This window comes from Podarcis pityusensis, assembly GCF_964106645.2.
Source record: "Podarcis pityusensis genome assembly, chromosome: 2".
Classification (NCBI taxonomy): Eukaryota; Metazoa; Chordata; class Lepidosauria; order Squamata; family Lacertidae; genus Podarcis; species Podarcis pityusensis.
Window position 1 is genome coordinate 108,308,912 of NC_138029.1, and position 17,401 is coordinate 108,326,312.

Genomic DNA, 17,401 nt, shown 5'->3' on the forward strand with positions numbered 1-17,401 from the left:
CGCAGACCTCGTTTTCAGAGGCAAGGGGTGGGGCGAGGGGCACTTACCAGGCCAGGTCTTGCTCTTCCTTCATAGAATCATAGAATTGTAAAGTTGGGATGGGGTCCCAAGGGTCATCTAGTCCAACCCCATGAAATGCAGGAACTGCTCTCTTAAGTAAGGAAAGGAATGCATCTCTGAGCCGAGCCGAGCTTCTGTATATTGTGTCGCACAAGCCAGCGACTAGCGAAAGTGCTGAAAAAACAGGCACTGGTGTGTTTTTTTTTGTGTTTTTTTTTTTTGTTGTTGTTTAGTTGTTTAGTCGTGTCCGACTCTTCATGACCCCATGGACCAGAGCATGCCAGGCACTTCTGTCTTCCACTGCCTCCCGCAGTTTGGTCAAACTCATGCTGGTAGCTTCAAGAACACTGTCCAGCCATCTCGTCCTCTGTCGTCCCCTTCTCCTTGTGCCCTCCATCTTTCCCAACATCAGGGTCTTTTCCAGGGAGTCTTCTCTTCTCATGAGGTGGCCAAAGTATTGGAGCCTCAGCTTCAGGATCTGTCCTTCCAGTGAGCACTCAGGGCTGATTTCCTTCAGAATGGATAGGTTTGATCTTCTTGCAGTCCATGGGACTCTCAAGAGTCTCCTCCAGCACCAGAATTCAAAAGCATCAATTCTTCAAATCAAACTTATCCTGTGTACTCGCAATGATACCTAATGACCACACGAGGGGAGCAGATGCAAGGATTTTTTTTTTAAGTAACTATTAACAGGAACGTCCACTAGGAGGCAGCCGCGCTTTTCTCCTCCCGCATTGCTATTCCACGTGCTCTCCTCGCTTTTTAATTTCCAGACTGTGCTCAATAACAAGTGATGCGTCTGCGTCACGGTTGTTTCTCCTCTCACCTCTCTTATTGTTTCAGGGAATAGAATGTCTTTAGGAACAATGACGTGATTGGGGATTCAGAGGTCCTAGTCGTGGCCGTGGAGAGTTTGCCCCTCCCTTCCTTCTCCTCCCAGCTCATTCATTGTGTGGGGCCCATCTCGCCTCTCCCCCCACTTTTCCCTTCGTGCTCTGTCAATAGATGATCATATAAACAGCCACTGTCTGTGCTGGGAGAAGTGTCTGGGCAGCCTTGGCTCAGAATTAGCGACGTGTGTGAGAGCAGATTGCATTGAAAAGGTGGCTGCATCATCATGTCCTACTTAGCGGAGGGCGGTCCTCTCTTTGAAGGAGCCTTGGAAAGTGGTCCACTTTATAAAGATAAAGACCTCCGCAGTTGGAGCTGATAGTGCTTCTATTTGCTGGAAGCTGCAGGAGCAGAGTGCGCTGTTGCGCTCAGGTCCTAGTTGGCAGATTTCCCACAAGGCCATTGTGAGAACAGGATGCCGGACAAGAAGGGCCATTGGGCTGATCTAGTTTTTTATGTTCTTATGTTTTTTCATACAGTGGTACCTCAGGTTACACTGGGACGCAGGTGGCGCTGTGGGTTAAACCACAGAGCCTAGGGCTTGCCGATCAGAAGGTCAGCGGTTCGAATCCCCACGACAGGGTGAGCTCCCGTTGCTTGGTCCCTGCTCCTGCCAACCTAGCAGTTCAAAAGCACCTCAAAGTGCAAGTAGATAAATAGGTACCGCTCCGGCGGGAAGGTAAATGGCATTTCCATGTGCTGCTCTGGTTCGCCAGAAGCAGCTTAGTCATGCTGGCCACATGACCCGGAAGCTGTACGCCGGCTCCCTCGGCCAATAAAGCGAGATGAGTGCTGCAACCCCAGAGTTGGCCACGACTGGACCTAATGGTCAGGGGTCCCTTTACCTTTACCTCAGGTTAAGAACTTAATTCGTTCCGGAGCTCTGCTCTTAACCTGAAACTATTCTTAACCTGAAATTCCACTTTAGCTAATGGGGCCTCCTGCTGCCGCCGGAGCACGATTTCTGTTCTCATCCTGAAGCAAAGTTCTAAACCCGAGGTAATATTTCTGGGTTAGCGGAGTCTGTAACCTGAAGCGTCTGTAACCCGAGGTACCACTGTAATCTGAAGAAGGGAGAGCAGGAGGGGTCCTGAGGTTGCCCATCAACAGTGAGAGCCCAGGCAGCGGGCAGACCAGGCACACAGGCCACCTGCTTGCCATCTTCCCCCACTATTGTGGCAGATGTGTTACCTTCCAGCTTAAATGGTAGCAGTCCTATTTAGCTTTGCACCTACAAATGCAAATCTGCATTCTCGTTTTTAGCCACACATTTATTTTATTTTTTTCCCTTGGCAGCAGAACATAAGTGGCCAGCTGGTCACCTTATTACAGAACCATCTACGCAAGAGATGGGAAAGTAACCATTTCGCAGAAGAACATGAGTGTGGAGATCTGGAAAGCCAAGTGCATGGTGGCGGGTGGGGGGGAGAGGTCATGAGTGTTGAAGTGTAAAAATCCCCTGTGGAGAAAGGGCTAAGCACACACACCCCCGTCCTCTTGTGATCTAAAGGTACGAAGAAGACTTGTTCAACAATAAGAGGGCATTCGCATACAACAAAATCAAGAGGGAAAATGAGTGGTGCAAGAATTTGAGATTCCTGCATTGCAGGCGGTTGTACTACATGACCCTCGAGGGTTGCTTCCAACTCTACCATAATATGATTCTACAGAACCTGTGGCCCTCTAAATACTGTTGAACTACCAGCTCCCACCAGGCCCAGCCAGTATGTTCAGTGGCCAAGAATGATGGGAGTTGTAGTCCGCCAACATCTGGAGGTCCACAGCTTCCCCTGCCTTGGCAGTAAGCACTCCTTTGTTTGAAGACTTATTTAGTCTGTCTCCCTTTCCACTTTGTTAAAGAAGAATTCGTTTTTCCTACGTGTATGAATGCAGATTTGGACAAGCACATGAACATGTGGCGAAAGGTGGTGGATACTGTGCAGACTCCACAGATATGGGAGTAGAATTCCTTTTCCTTCCCATTGCAGCCCCTTCCACCCTCCAGCTGCCCAAAGCTGCTCCTGAGAGTCAGACAACCCTCTAGGTTTGTGTGGGTTGCAGGGCTGGGGGAATGCAGTGGGAGGAGAAAACTGACAGGAATTGGAGACCTGCCCTGAGGTGGGGTGGGGTGGGAGAGGCTTTCTACTTGCACAAAGGGCTCCCTGGGCATCACCCAATTTATCATCATCATCATCATTAATCACCTGCCCGATTCCTTAATCTTTAATTCCAGGATGGGTCACAACAATAAAAACACAATGTTGAAAACACAGAAATAAGGTGGGCCTTCAAAGGGTATCTCTCTGGTGTCAAATGCCAGAGTAAAGAGGTTTTTCTTTAGCATTTGCCCAGGAACGGTTTAATGGAGGCAAAATGTGGGGAAAGAGTTCCACAACTCAGTTGCTGCCACAGAGAATGCCCTCTCCTGGGTCACCTGTGCATCTGAGGGTGGCGAAGCAACCGAGAGGGCTCATTTTAGCATCCAAGGAGGTCTGTGGGGAAGGAGGTGCTTTTTCAGGGATTTGCGGACTGAGCTGTTTAGGGCTTTAAACGTCAATACGAGCATCTTGAAGTGGGCCCAGAGATGAACAGGCAACCAGTCACATGCACTGGTTTCCACCCAACTTTTTTTGGGGGGGGGCTGACATGAGCATGTGATGTTATGTGGCAGGAGGAGGCCGTTCCCTTCCAGCCGTCCCGCTGCGAAGACCATCACCTCTGCTCCAACATAAATCAGCGACCCGGGCAGATAGAACTGCGCACACAGTATAGGTGTGAGGCTTGTGGAAGCATACTACAACTACAGATTTATTAATCATAAATCAGGACAAAGAAAGATGAGAGAACAGCTAAAAGCAAAAGCTATACACACAACGGAAGTTCCCAGCATACTGTGCTGGAATGTAAACAGACATGTGACACGTAACAATCCCATGTCTGTTCCTTAAGGTGAATGGAAATGTCAACAGGCTCCACAAGGCCTGTCGCAGCCACAGGCAGGCCCAGAGGGGCCCAATGTAGCCACAGGAAATCCTGCCAGGGCTCATTGTATGCTGTGGAATATTGAGGGGGTCTGGCCGCCTCACTGAAAATTGGTGCCCCTGCAACCAGTGCAGCTGTTTTAAAAATGGGGTAATATGGAATCTAAATGGAAACCCAGCCAGTAAGCTAGCGGCTGTATTTGGGGCCGGTTGGAGTTTCTGAGCCGTCTTCAAGGGCAGCCCCACGTAGAGCGCATTGCAATAACCCAGTCTGGAAGTTACCAGAGCATGGAGTACAGCGGCCAAGTCATCTCTGTTCAAAAGCAAGCTGTAGCTGGCAAACCAGCCATTATCTGGAAAGCTACCTATGCATGTGTGGTAATATTTTTGAGGAATTGGGCACTGCTTTTCGCTGAATGTGGATAAAAGCGGGGGGGGGGGGGGGACCACTTCACAATGTTGTCCAGATGGTACAGTACCCCATACATATTGCATTATCGCAAGTGGGAACAACATTTTCAAGGGGCTGTAAGTACAGAAGCACACACAAAGGAGATTTGTTTCATTTATAATGTAGATGGTCGACTAACAAAGAAGCGCTGCTGGGAAATAAATAATGAAAATTGAAACGATTCTTGGATTTATTAATATGCACTTAAGATGGTGCTTATGTTCTTACAGGGAAAGAACTGGCCTCTTTTATGATAACAGCTGTCAGGATTGTGTGTGCCAGATAGTGGTTATTTTAAAAAAACAAACAAAAAACCCCTAGTTATTAAGGAATAGATAAATAAAGCACAAGACAATGTCCTTAAGGCAAAATTAAATCATGATATGAGCAGAAGGGGAGGGGAGTTAAATCGATGGATTTAATCAGATCTCTCCTGTTGTTGTGCGCTATGGAATCAAGATGTGAAATTAAAATGAAAGGAAATGGAAAATAGTATTTAAAGTTTAAATTAAAAGAAAAGGGTTACCTTCTTACTGCTTCTTGTTAGGAAAACACATCATATGCATGGAGTATGCTGTTGAGCCATGCGTTCAGCTACCAGAAGGTCAGAGCTTTCAGGAAGATGGCAACTTGGAAAATGTGGGATATTGCTGAGATTACAAACAGGGTCGCTTGTATTTTGTTATGCTACAATCTCACTGTACAAACGCAGAATTTGGTATCGGACGCAGCACTTTGGCCTCCAGAGAATTTGCACTTAGAGCACAGGAGCATAGGATAGAAAGCTGTGATATACTGAACCAGATCTTTGGCCAATCTGGGCTCAATATTGTCCAGGGTTTCAGACAGGGGTCTGTCTCAGCCCTACCAGGAATTGAACCGGCAACCTTCTGCCTGCAGAGCAGCTGCTCTACCGCTGAGCTATGGCCTTGCCCCTTAAGGTTGTGGAAATAGATGAGCACATCTGTGTTATGTCCCCATGCTCAGTCCCCACTGCCATCGGTCAACATGGTCACCATGCTGGGAAACATCCCTGTAAAAAGCTGTTACTGGGGAGAGCTGACGACACCGGCTAGATGGATGAATGTTCTGACTTCAAATGGATGTTCCAATGAATGCCCTTCCACATTCAGTGAATGGGTGAGGCAGGATTGCACCTAGAAGCACCCAGCCCAGCATACCTGCTCTGAGTGGCCACATGTCCAGCACTGGAGCAGTACAGGAAATATATATATACAGTGGTACCTTGGTTGTCGAACTTAATCCATTCCGGGAGTCCATTCGATTCCTGGAACAGTTCGAAAACCAAGGCACGGCTTCCGATTGGCTGCAGGATTTTCCTGCGTTCAATCAGAAACCGCGTAAGCAGCGCCAGACATTCAGCTTCCAAAAAACAGTTGCAAACCGGAACACTCACTTCTGGGTTTGTGGCGTTCAGGAGCCAAAATGTCTGAGTGCCAAGGCGTTCGACAACCAAGGTATGACTATATGATGTGTGGGTCTTCTTTGGTGACCAGACAGAGAATAAAGCCATGCAAAATTGGTCAATATATGCAAATGTGTACCGTTCCTAAGGTCACATTCCTCTCTTCCTGTCCTCAGATGCCGCTTCTCCTGGTGCTGAGCTTGCTGGCGCTGACGACACCGCTACCTGGCGACGGGGCGCTTCACCTGAACACTTCCGAAGGTAAGAACTTCTGTTCCCATTCCCGGCTTCCCCACATCTGCTCAAGGAGCTGCAATTCTGGCTCGCTGAATTCCCTGTGGGGTGCATATGAATGAACAGCTGAAGGCTGGTTCTTTCCAGACACTTCTCCCAGTTTGCATCACACATTAAACGTCTGCTCAAACAACCGTTTCTCGTTGTGTTCCTGTCTCTTTGACATTGTTAGCGTTTCTTATTATTTATTCAGCAGTTAAAATATTGCCGAGAAGCCTGCAGCCGAAGGATATCGAGCGGCTAGGCCCAAGCGCGTGTGCTGAACTTACCTCAGATCTCTCTTCGCTTTGCCCTTTTCCTCAAGCCTTCTTTGTTTTCAACCGACCCTTTCCTCCAAGGACTCCTCCTGGTGTGAGGACCTCCCTGGGCAAGTGGATCTTCCCCACCTTGCTTCTGGTACTCCCTCAATCGGCAGACTTATCGCTGCCACCACCGCACCAGGTTGCAAACCACCACATTCTGAGAGGGGCTCATGTGAGCGCCAGCTATTTTGACGTTCCCACAATGCCCGCAGCATTGCTCTGAGGCACTGTGGGAATGTCAAAATGGTGGGTTTCTGCCTGCCTGTGGCTGCCCCTCTGTAAATTTGAACTGAATGGTTGGGGCAGTGGCAGGTGGCAGGGCTCAGCTTAGATGCTGGACCGCCAGAACTCAATAAACACACAAGACGTAACCGGCTGTACTTTTGAATAAATAAGGTACACTATTCATTGTATCAAATTGTAGATTTCAACAGAAGTCTCATAAAGTTCAACAAAAAAAGCAGAAGACCCAGTGGATCAGTTCATTCTCTAGTCAGTTCATGCAGAAGGTCCATACATGTATAAGTGTCTGTGAAAGGATTCTGTGGAACTGTGACAACCCTTCATGTGGATTATTGGACTCTGTGAACAGACAGGTGGAATAGACACATACATTTATGGAGCTTATGCATGAACTGACTAGAGAATGAACTGAGTATGTTTCACGTAACCATAGCTTTGTTGTTGTTTTGGACCCCCAGAACTGCCTGACCATGTTGTGTGTGGCCACCGGCCCTCCTTCCCTCAAATTCCTGCCTCTCGGTCCATTGTCTGCTTTCTGTGTATCCATTGTATCCCCCGCCCCACAGTTTCACTGCCTTTCTGGGACCTCTTTCTGGTCCTTAGTCTGCCCCTGTCCAAAGCTGTGTGGTTTAACGCCAGCCAAAGCGACAACTCTCCCTTCCCTCAGAGAATCTGAGTTGCGAACATCCTAACTGCTTTGTTCCCTGAGCAGCTGGAATGTTCATGAAGGTTTCAGGCCCTCATGCCAGTCGTTGTCACAGTCATCCTTTGCCCCGCTTTACAGTTACTTTAACTATTATTTAACTTTTATTTATTTGATGTGTATACCCTTTTCTGTAGATCTTAGGGCAGTTCACAACCTGAAATCAGAAACAGGCTACAGGAAACAGCTTGGTAACTATTTACGGTAAATAAAGGATAGTCCCCTGAGGTAAAATGGAGGACTGCCATCCATAAAGTAGGACACAGGGCCACCCTTGCCACTTGTTGCCTCTGTTAGTTGTCATGAGCTGTGGCGTATTTGGCCTGGGGTTGTCGCTTGATTATATTTTGGATGGTGTTTTTGTGCTGTTTCCTCGTTTCAGCATGTGATGCTTTTATGATGGAAAGAGGGATCTTTGTTTGTGGTAAAAACCTGATGCGGAACATTCTTTTAGCCAGCATAAAATAATATTTTGAGGACTGAGCTGTAAGCAAATGCATCCAGCATTGCAGCTGTTACGGCAGGGGTTGCTTCTCCTTTTTTGCCAAAGTTGTTGAGATTTCGCAAATAAGTTTTTGAGCTCTTTTTAATGGAATTTGCCAAAATCTACACTACCCGCATGGGCTGCCATACTTCCAGATTTTCACAGACATTTAAGCGATTTCCGTCCGGACATTGCTTACTATGTCCTGGAAATTCAGGACGTCGGGCAACCCTACTTGCCACCCACTCCTGAGACGGTATCAAGAAGAACAATGGATGTGCATTATAGGACCAGGGAGAGTCCTGGGTTCAAATCCCCCCCTCTCTCTCATGAACTTCACCACTGCCAACCTAGCAGTTTGAAAGCACACCAGTGCAGGTAGATAAATAGGTACCGCTGCAGCGGGAAGGTAAATGATGTTTCCGTGCGCTCTGGTTTCTGTCACTGTGTCCTGTTGCGCTGGAAGCGGTTTAGTCCTGCTGGCCACATGACCCAGACAGCTGTCTGTGGACAAATGCCAGCTCCCTTGGCCTGAAAGCAAGATGAGTGCCACAACCCCATAGTCGCCTTTGACTGGACTTAACCGTCCAAGGTTCCTTTACCCTTACCTAGTAAAATGTGGTAGCTACTCTGAGCACCTTTAGGGAAGGATGAGGTAGAATTGTAATAAACATGGGAGTTTCTGACACAAGGGTGGGGGCCAGTTCTGCTGTCCTCAAGAAAAAAATATCCATAGAGAAAGCAGAGTTAAGGATAAAACACTAAAAAGGGGAGTTACAAACAAACATGCTAAAAGTTATTTAATATTTCGGGTTGCCATATTTCAAAAAGTGAAACTCCAGACACAAAAGTTGTTTAGTTTTGCCCAAAGCTGTTGAATGTTTAATGTTTCATAAGAAAGCATGCTATGGCTGGCTTTTTTTTTAAGGTTTGTGTGTGTGTGTGTGTGTGTGTGTGTGAGAGAGAGAGAGAGAGAGAGAGAGAGAGAGAGAGAGATTTTCACCTCATCCTGTAGACATTAGCGTTTTAACCTTTCCCTCTGCTATTGGTTTTTCTAAAAAACATGGTGTGCTTTCTAGTGATGCATTTAGCATCATGTCTAGTGTGGCCCTTACAGTAAAACAGTATGGATTTTGTGGCTGAATAATTATTTTAAAATGTTCTTTATTGGGAAGTTGGCTCTGCCGAGTGGCTCTTTTATGAGGGAGGAAGTCTCCAACAGCACGTCCATCAGATGTGCCAATTCCCCCCCCCCCTTCCTGGCTTAACTGGTTGCCAAAGATAGGGATCTGTTTTTCACCTGCTCTGGCATCTTTTTGCTGTTGCAATCCTTTTCCGGGGCTTTTCAAGTTCCTCTGCTTTCTCTCCCTTGTTTAGCTGAAAGCATGACCAAGTACAGTGGTACCTCGGGTTACGAACTTAATTCGTTCCAGAGGTCCGTTCTTAACCCAAAACCGTTCTTAACCTGAGACGCGCTTTCGCTAATGGGGCCTCCTGCTGCCGCCGCGCCACCAGTACATGATTTCCATTATCAACCTGAGGTAAAGTTCTCAAACTGAGGTACTGATTCCAGGTTAGCAGAGTTTGTAACCTGAAGTGTTTGTAACCCGAAGCGTTTGTAACCTGAGGTACCACTGTAAATATAAATTAAACTGGGGAAGGAAGAAGAAGAAGAGTTTGGATTTGATATCCCGCTTTATCACTACCCGAAGGAGTCTCAAAGCGGCTAACATTCTCCTTTACCTTCCTCTCCCCACAACAAACACTCTGTGAGGTGAGTGGGGCTGAGAGACTTCAGAGAAGTGTGACTAGCCCAAGGTCACCCAGCAGCTCCATGTGGAGGAGCAGAGACGCGAACCCGGTTCACCAGATTACGAGTCTATCGCTCTTAACCACTACACCACACTGGAGAAACACCCATTCAGATAGAGTAGAACCCCTACTCCCCACCCCACCCCCAAAAGCTGACTTTAGCTAGATATTCCAGCATATATCCAGCTGTAACTGCTGCATGTTGCTGGCATCCATCTGTTTTGGGAGATAATGGAGCAGGGCGCTTTTTGGGATGAGGTCAAGCTGTTGGAAGGTTGCAGCGCCTGCTGTGACTGTAGAGACCATACACAAATCTGAAGTGGAGTCCCAAAGGCGGTTGGACGGTATCTTGTATCCCTCCTTCTAACAACTCCTGCAGCCGAGCTGGTGCTTCCTGCTGCTTGCATGCATACTGTATTTTTCCGTGTATAAGACAAGGCTTTTTTATTATAAAAAATGCTAAAAATTGGGGGTCGTCTTATACACAGATAGTGCAGAGGTGGGAAGGGCAATTGGTGGCTGCCGCGAGCTGGAGATTGTCAGTGGCGTTTGGGCGGGTGATTGGTGGCTGTGGCAAGGTCTGCTGGCAATGGCTGCTGCGGCAATTGGGCGGGCGATTTTCGGCTGGTGGCGAGCGGGCAGACGATTGGTGGCTTCATCAATGCGTGTGATGGGCAGCTGCAGTCAGGCGGATGAGTGATTGTCGTCCCCCCCCCCCAAAATAGCTTAACAACTCTGGACAATCTCCCCCCATTTCCTCAATTTGGAATCCCCCAAAATAGGGATCGTCTTATACACAGGGGCGTGTTATACAGAGAAAAATACAGTACATTTGTAGCACATAGCTTCCCCCAAGGAATCCCAAGAACTGTAGTTTTTCCAAAGCTACCATTCCAAGTTCCTGTCACAAACTACAGTTCCCAAGATTCTTTAAATGAATGCTGTATACCCAGCCTTAAATTAAGCTTTTTCGGATGGGGGAACGAGTTCTGATCACATATATGCATATGAATTTCTCTATCTTAAAAGTCTGTTATTTCAGAGTTGGGGAAATTCATCAGATTGGAGTTTATTTTTAGCACTGGTAATCAATGGATGTCCCCCCCCCCAAAAAAAATGTCTGAGGCGCATGAAGTCACAGCTTGGCAAGCCATACTTTAATTAAACAGGACCACTTAAAATGCTTAGAATATTGTTACAAATGCCCAGCGCCTGTCCTTCTTTCTGCCAAGCTGTGGCGAGAGCGCATGGAATCTCAGGGTCTGTGTCCCTTTTGAGAATAGAAGACACGGCAGAGACTGTCTTGCTTTAAGAACTAGGGTTTGTTCACCTATTTACACCCTTGGTCTGCTTGGAGGGGGTCCAGAACGTAAAGCATGGCCCAGAGCATTGCAGGCAGTCCTTCCTTCCACCTCGCCAAGAAAGAACACCCCTTTCTTCTTCCCAGAAGCCTCTCCCCCAGAGCAGTTACCCTGGCAACCTTCCAAATCTCCAGCCTCTGGTCACACCTGGGACACTGAGTTGTTGCAAACCGTGGCTGGCACTATATGGTAATATTAACAGCTCTCCCCTTCCCTCAGCCTGCCAGACTGGTTTGTGTAAGGCAGCCCAGGAATCCCCTTGCAGCTTATATTCTCCCTCCATATCACAAAGAACACCAAATCCTAGCATTTATTAATTTCTAGGGTTTTTTGGGGGGGTGTCCCTCCCTACTTCTATAACAATATCATTGGGGCTGTGGGTTTGTCCGCACCAGAGCATGATGTCTTCCGCCATCCAAGTGTTGCTTTTTATTTAAGATTTTCTTGTGCTACAAAACAAATAAACAGGGGGAAGTATTTGTCATCTCCACTTTCAGTTGATGGAGTCTTTTTCACAAGGTGTTGTTCTTCTTTCCTTCTGTTGCATGGTGTTAGTGGGGGGGTGGGTTGTGTCAGCACCACTGTGGGGAGGTCCTATGTTTTTACGTATACAGAGGGGGGTGCATGTGTGTGACATTGTGAGAGAAGGGGGAAATCCCACATTTGAAGGTGAAAGGTCCCGGACACAGCTGTGATGGGGAGAGCCCCTACATATGTTTCTATTATTTATTTATTTAATTATTTTCATTTACAAAAGTGTTTGTACACCGTCCTCTCTCCAAACATCAGGGTAGCTTATGACAGCATAAAAACACGTAAAAGCAATACAAAGCAATCATGAAAATGGCTCGCTGCTCAAGGGGCATTTTAAACAGCTGCATAGGTCTGCTGGCATAATAATAATAATAATAATAATAATAATAATACAGTGGTACCTCGGGATGCGAACTGGATCCGTTCCGGAGCCCCATTCGCATCCTGAACAGAACGTAAGACATGACAGCACGTCTGCGCGTGCGCGGGCCACGTTTCGCCACTTCCGTGCATGCACATGACGTCATTTTGACCATCTGCGCATGCGCGAGCGGCGAAACCCGGAAGTAACGCGCTCCGTTACTTCCGGGTCGCCGCAGAGCGCAACCCAAAAGCACTCAACCTGAAGCGTATTTATCCCGAGGTGGCGGGTAGCGCTGTGGGTTAAACCACAGAGCCTAGAACTTGCCGATCAGAAGGTCAGTGGTTCAAATCCCCGCGACGGGGTAAGCTCCCGTTGCTCGGTTCCTGCTCCTGCCAACCTAGCAATTCGAAAGCACGTCAAAGTGCAAATAGATAAGTAGGTACCGCTCCGGCGGGAAGGTAAACGGCATTTCTGTGCGCTGCTCTGGTTCGCCAGAAGCGGCTTAGTCATGCTGGCCACATGACCCGGAAGCTGTACGCCGGCTCCCTTGGCCAATAAAGCGAGATAAGCGCCTTAACCCCAGAGTCGGCCATGACTGGACCTAATGGTCAGGGGTCCCTTTACCTTTACCTATGACTGTAATAATAATAGCTTTCAAGAGACGTCCAAAGAAAACGCCTGCCAAATCCCCGCCGGAAGACTGTTCCACAGCATGGACCTGGCAATGCTAAATGCCTGCCTTCTGGCTAAGGCCGGTCTGGCTTCTGTAACATTGGGGGTAACTCACAACGCTCCTCCAATGAATAATGGAGGAACAGGTTGGTGCAAATCCATATATTGCTATGGCATGGACATGCACCCTGTCTTCCTCCTGGGCCGTGTTCAGAAAGTGGTGGTGGGGGATGAGTGTTCAGACCCCTGGGCCCTCACTTGTGGGGTGCCTCAGGGTTCCGTCCTCTCCCCCATGCTTTTCAACATCTATATGAAGCCGCTGGGAGAGTTCATCAGGGGGTTTGGACTGGGTGTCCATCAATATGCAGATGATACCCAGCTCTACCTCTCTTTCAAATCAGAACCAGTGAAGGCAGTGAAGGTCCTGTGTGAGTGCCTGGAGGCGGTTGGAGGATGGATGGTGTCTAATGGATTGAAGTTGAATCCTGACAAGACAGAAGTACTGTTTTTGGGGGACAGGGGGTGGGCTGGTTTGGAGGATTGATGGTGTCTAATGGATTGAAGTTGAATCCTGACAAGACAGAAGTACTGTTTTTGGGGGACAGGGGGTGGGCTAGTGTGGAGGACTCCCTGGTCCTGAATAGGGTAACTGTGCCCCTGAAGGACCAGGTGCGCAGCCTGGGAGTCAATTTGGACTCACAGCTGTCCATGGAGGCGCAGGTCAATTCTGTATCCAGGGCAGCTGTCTACCAACTCCACCTGGTACGCAGGCTGAGACCCTACCTGCCCGCGGACTGTCTCGCCAGAGTGGTGCATGCTCTAGTTATCTCCCGCTTGGAGTACTGCAATGCGCTCTACGTGGGGCTACCTTTGAAGGTGACTCGGAAACTACAACTAATCCAGAATGCGGCAGCTAGACTGGTGACTGGGGGCGGCCGCCGAGACCACATAACACCAGTCTTGAAAGACCTACATTGGCTCCCAGTACGTTTCCGAGCACAATTCAAAGTGCTGGTCTTGACCTTTAAAGCCCTAAACGGCCTCGGCCCAGTATACCTGAAGGAGCATCTCCACCCCCATCGTTCTGCCCGGACGCTGAGGTCCAGCGCCGAGGGCCTTCTGGCAGTTCCCTCATTGCGAGAAGCAAAGCTACAGGGAACCAGGAGGAGGGCCTTCTCGGTAGTGGCGCCCGCCCTGTGGAACGCCCTCCCATCAGATGTCAAAGAGATAAACAACTACCTGACATTTAGAAGACATCTGAAGGCAGCCCTGTTCAGGGAAGTTTTTAATGTGTGACATTTTAATGTATTTTTAATCTTTGTTGGAAGCCGCCCAAAGTGGCTGGGGAAACCCAGACAGATGGGCGGGGTACAAATAATAAATTATTATTATTATTATTATTATTATTATTATTATTATTATGAACAGTTAGGCTGCATTTAAAGCACATGACTGTCCCGGGAACCGTTGTCTACAGCTCAGAAAGCTACAGTTCCCAACACCCTTAACAATCTATAGCTCCCAGGACTCTCTGGAGGAAGCCATATGCTTTCAGCTTATGGCGCATTTACGCAGCAAAATACCGTATTTTTTGCTCTATAACACGCACCCGACCATAACACGCACGTAGTTTTTAGAGGAGGAAAATCCGTAGGCATGCCACCCATAGGCATTTCCTCCCTAACACGCACAGACATTTCCCCTTACTTTCTAGGAGGAAAAAAGTGAGTGTTATGGTGCAAAAAATACGGTAGTCAGTCTCCAGAGACTAATACCAATTCAGTTCTTCCAGATGCCTATGAGTTTGCAGCCAAAGCCGCACCACCCACAAACAAGAGAACGGCAGGAGGTGACTTGGGGTAACCCCGAGGTACATGGCCATATTTTAAAAAGGTTTAGCAAGAAAACCTAAAGCGGGGGAGCTCCCTCCGAAAACACAGCCCCATAATAACTTGGTGCTGTGGAATATTGAAAGATTGAGAGGAAATAAACCTGGCAACTGGATGGTGTGGAGGTGGGGGGAATAAGAGTTGCTGGAACATTGGAGAGAAAGAAATGCAGGTATTGAAAGGTTAGAAAGGGTCGTCTCATTACCGTTTTTGGATAGGTCATTTCCTGCTTCCTGCTGAGCAGCTCTTTTCTAAACATCCTCAGGGACAAAGCAAGAGAGCTGCCCATAGACATTAATGGAGATATGAAACACTGTGATGCAGCTGGGGATGGATACACTTCTGTCTGTGTACACACAGGCACACGCAGAAAAAAGAGCTGAATAGAAGGACAGGGAAACCGTCCAAAAGGCTAATGAGGACTGAGCATGCTCAGTGGACATGGAATTCTGTTTGATGGTTGAGAAGGAACTTAAGAGACCTAGAAATTGTTGTATGGGGCAAGGCGGGAAGGGTTTTGCGAGGAAAGGAAGCTAAGGAGTATCCAACTAGTTTTGTATACAGTTTTGCAGTCTTCTTCTTCTCCTTCTTCTCCGATCACTTGTAAGATTGTCTTCCATGAGCAGGGTCTTAACAGTGAGTGCATAAGTGAGTTGAGAATAGAGTACAGTGGTACCTCGGGTTACATACGCTTCAGGTTACAGACTCTGCTAACCCAGAAATAGTACCTCGGGTTAAGAACTTTACCTCAGAATGAGAACAGAAATTGTGCGGTGGCAGTGTGGCAGCAGCAGGAGGCCCCATTAGCTAAAGTGGTGCTTCAGGTTAAGAACAGTTTCAGGTTAAGAAAGGACCTCCAGAACGAATTAAGTACGTAACCAGAGGTACCACTGTAGTTGCTTTGGAAGACGATAATCAGGCATCCGAACAACATGACCAGTCCAACAAAGTTGATGCTGAAGAATCATTGCTTCGACAGTGGTGATCTTTGCTTATTCCAGTACACTGGTATTAGTTTTCCTGTCTTCCCAAGAAATGTGTAAAAAAATTAGGAGACACCGTTGATGGAACATTTCGAGGAGTTGGAGATGCCGTTTATAAGTGGTCCATGTTTCACAAGCATACAGAAAAGTTGGTAGAACAATAGCTGCAATAGGGGACGAAGACCCCTCAGCTCCTATGGTTCCTTGCTCTTGATTTCATAGAATCATAGAATCATAGAATCATAGAGTTGGAAGAGACCACAAGGGCCATCGAGTCCAACCCCCTGCCAAGCAGGAAACACCATCAGAGCACTCCTGACATATGGTTGTCAAGCCTCTGCTTAAAGACCTCCAAAGAAGGAGACTCCACCACACTCCTTGGCAGCAAATTCCACTGTCGAACAGCTCTTACTGTCAGGAAGTTCTTCCTAATGTTTAGGTGGAATCTTCTTTCTTGTAGTTTGGATCCATTGCTCCGTGTCCGCTTCTCTGGAGCAGCAGAAAACAACCTTTCTCTCTCCTCTAGGTGACATCCTTTTATATATTTGAACATGGCTATCATATCACCCCTTAACCTCCTCTTCTCCAGGCTAAACATGCCCAGCTCTCTTAGCCGTTCCTCATAAGGCATCGTTTCCAGGCCTTTGACCATTTTGGTTGCCCTCCTCTGGACACGTTCCAGTTTGTCAGTGTCCTTCTTGAACTGTGGTGCCCAGAACTGGACACAGTACTCCAGGTGAGGTCTGACCAGAGCAGAATACAGTGGCACTATTACTTCCCTTGATCTAGATGCTATACTCCTATTGATGCAGCCCAGAATTGCATTGGCTTTTTTAGCTGCCGCGTCACACTGTTGGCTCATGTCAAGTTTGTGGTCAACCAAGACTCCTAGATCCTTTTCGCATGTACTGCTCTCAAGCCAGGTGTCCCCCATCTTGTATTTGTGCCTCTCATTTTTTTTTGCCCAAGTGCAATACTTTACATTTCTCCCTGTTAAAATTCATCTTGTTTGTTTTGGCCCAGTTCTCTAATCTGTCAAGGTCGTTTTGAAGTGTGATCCTGTCCTCTGGGGTGTTAGCCACCCCTCCCAATTTGGTGTCATCTGCAAATTTGATCAGGATGCCCTTGAGTCCATCATCCAAGTCGTTGATAAAGATGTTGAATAAGACCGGGCCCAAGACAGAACCCTGTGGCACCCCACTAGTCACTCTTCTCCAGGATGAAGAGGAAGCATTGATGAGCACCCTTTGGGTTCGGTCAGTCAGCCAGTTACAAATCCACTGAGTGGTAGCATAGTCAAGACCACATTTTACCAGCTTCTTTACAAGAATATTATGAGGCACCTTGTCAAATGCCTTGCTGAAATCAAGGTAGGCTACATCCACTGCGTTCCCTTCATCTACCAGGCTTGTAATTCTGTCAAAAAACGAGATCAGGTTAGTCTGACATGACTTATTTTTCAGAAATCCATGCTGACTATTGGTGATCACAGCATTCCTTTCTAGGTGCTCACAGACTGTTTGCTTAATGATCTGCTCCAGAATCTTCCCTGGTGGGTGGGAAAGGCAGGTTTGTGGTTCTCCTGGAAAGAGTCCCCAGCAAAAAGGGGTCCATGGTGGGGATGCCTGTCCTTCCGAATGACAGGTATGTCACTGGTATTACAAATGAAAATCAGAATCCAAACCATTCACCTTGACTTTAAGCAGGAGCAAATGCAAGGACTCTGTTTCCCTGGAGACCCCTGCCCTTGGATGTGTCATCGGAGAGCTTTGAAATGTGAGGGTACAGCCCAGCTCTGGCTCTTTTCATTTTCCCTGCGACTTAGAATTCAGTGGCCGCTCTCTTGCTCTATCCTCAGATCCCAGTTGGAGGCCTATTTAGAATACTGATCGCTGAGCTGACCCATATAAAGGCCAGAACTCTGTCTGAAACGCTGGCCTTTTTCAGAGGC

General features: G+C 47.6%; 1 protein-coding gene across 1 annotated transcript in view; it reads left to right on the forward strand.

Moving 5' to 3' along the window:
• GABBR1 (gamma-aminobutyric acid type B receptor subunit 1) overlaps nt 1-17,401 on the forward strand; it is a 186,518-nt gene that overhangs the window by 80,317 nt on the left and 88,800 nt on the right. The window contains exon 3 of the mRNA XM_080991621.1: nt 5,986-6,070. Coding sequence (XP_080847747.1) covers nt 5,986-6,070 — 85 coding nt within the window. The remainder of the gene's footprint in view (nt 1-5,985; nt 6,071-17,401) is intronic.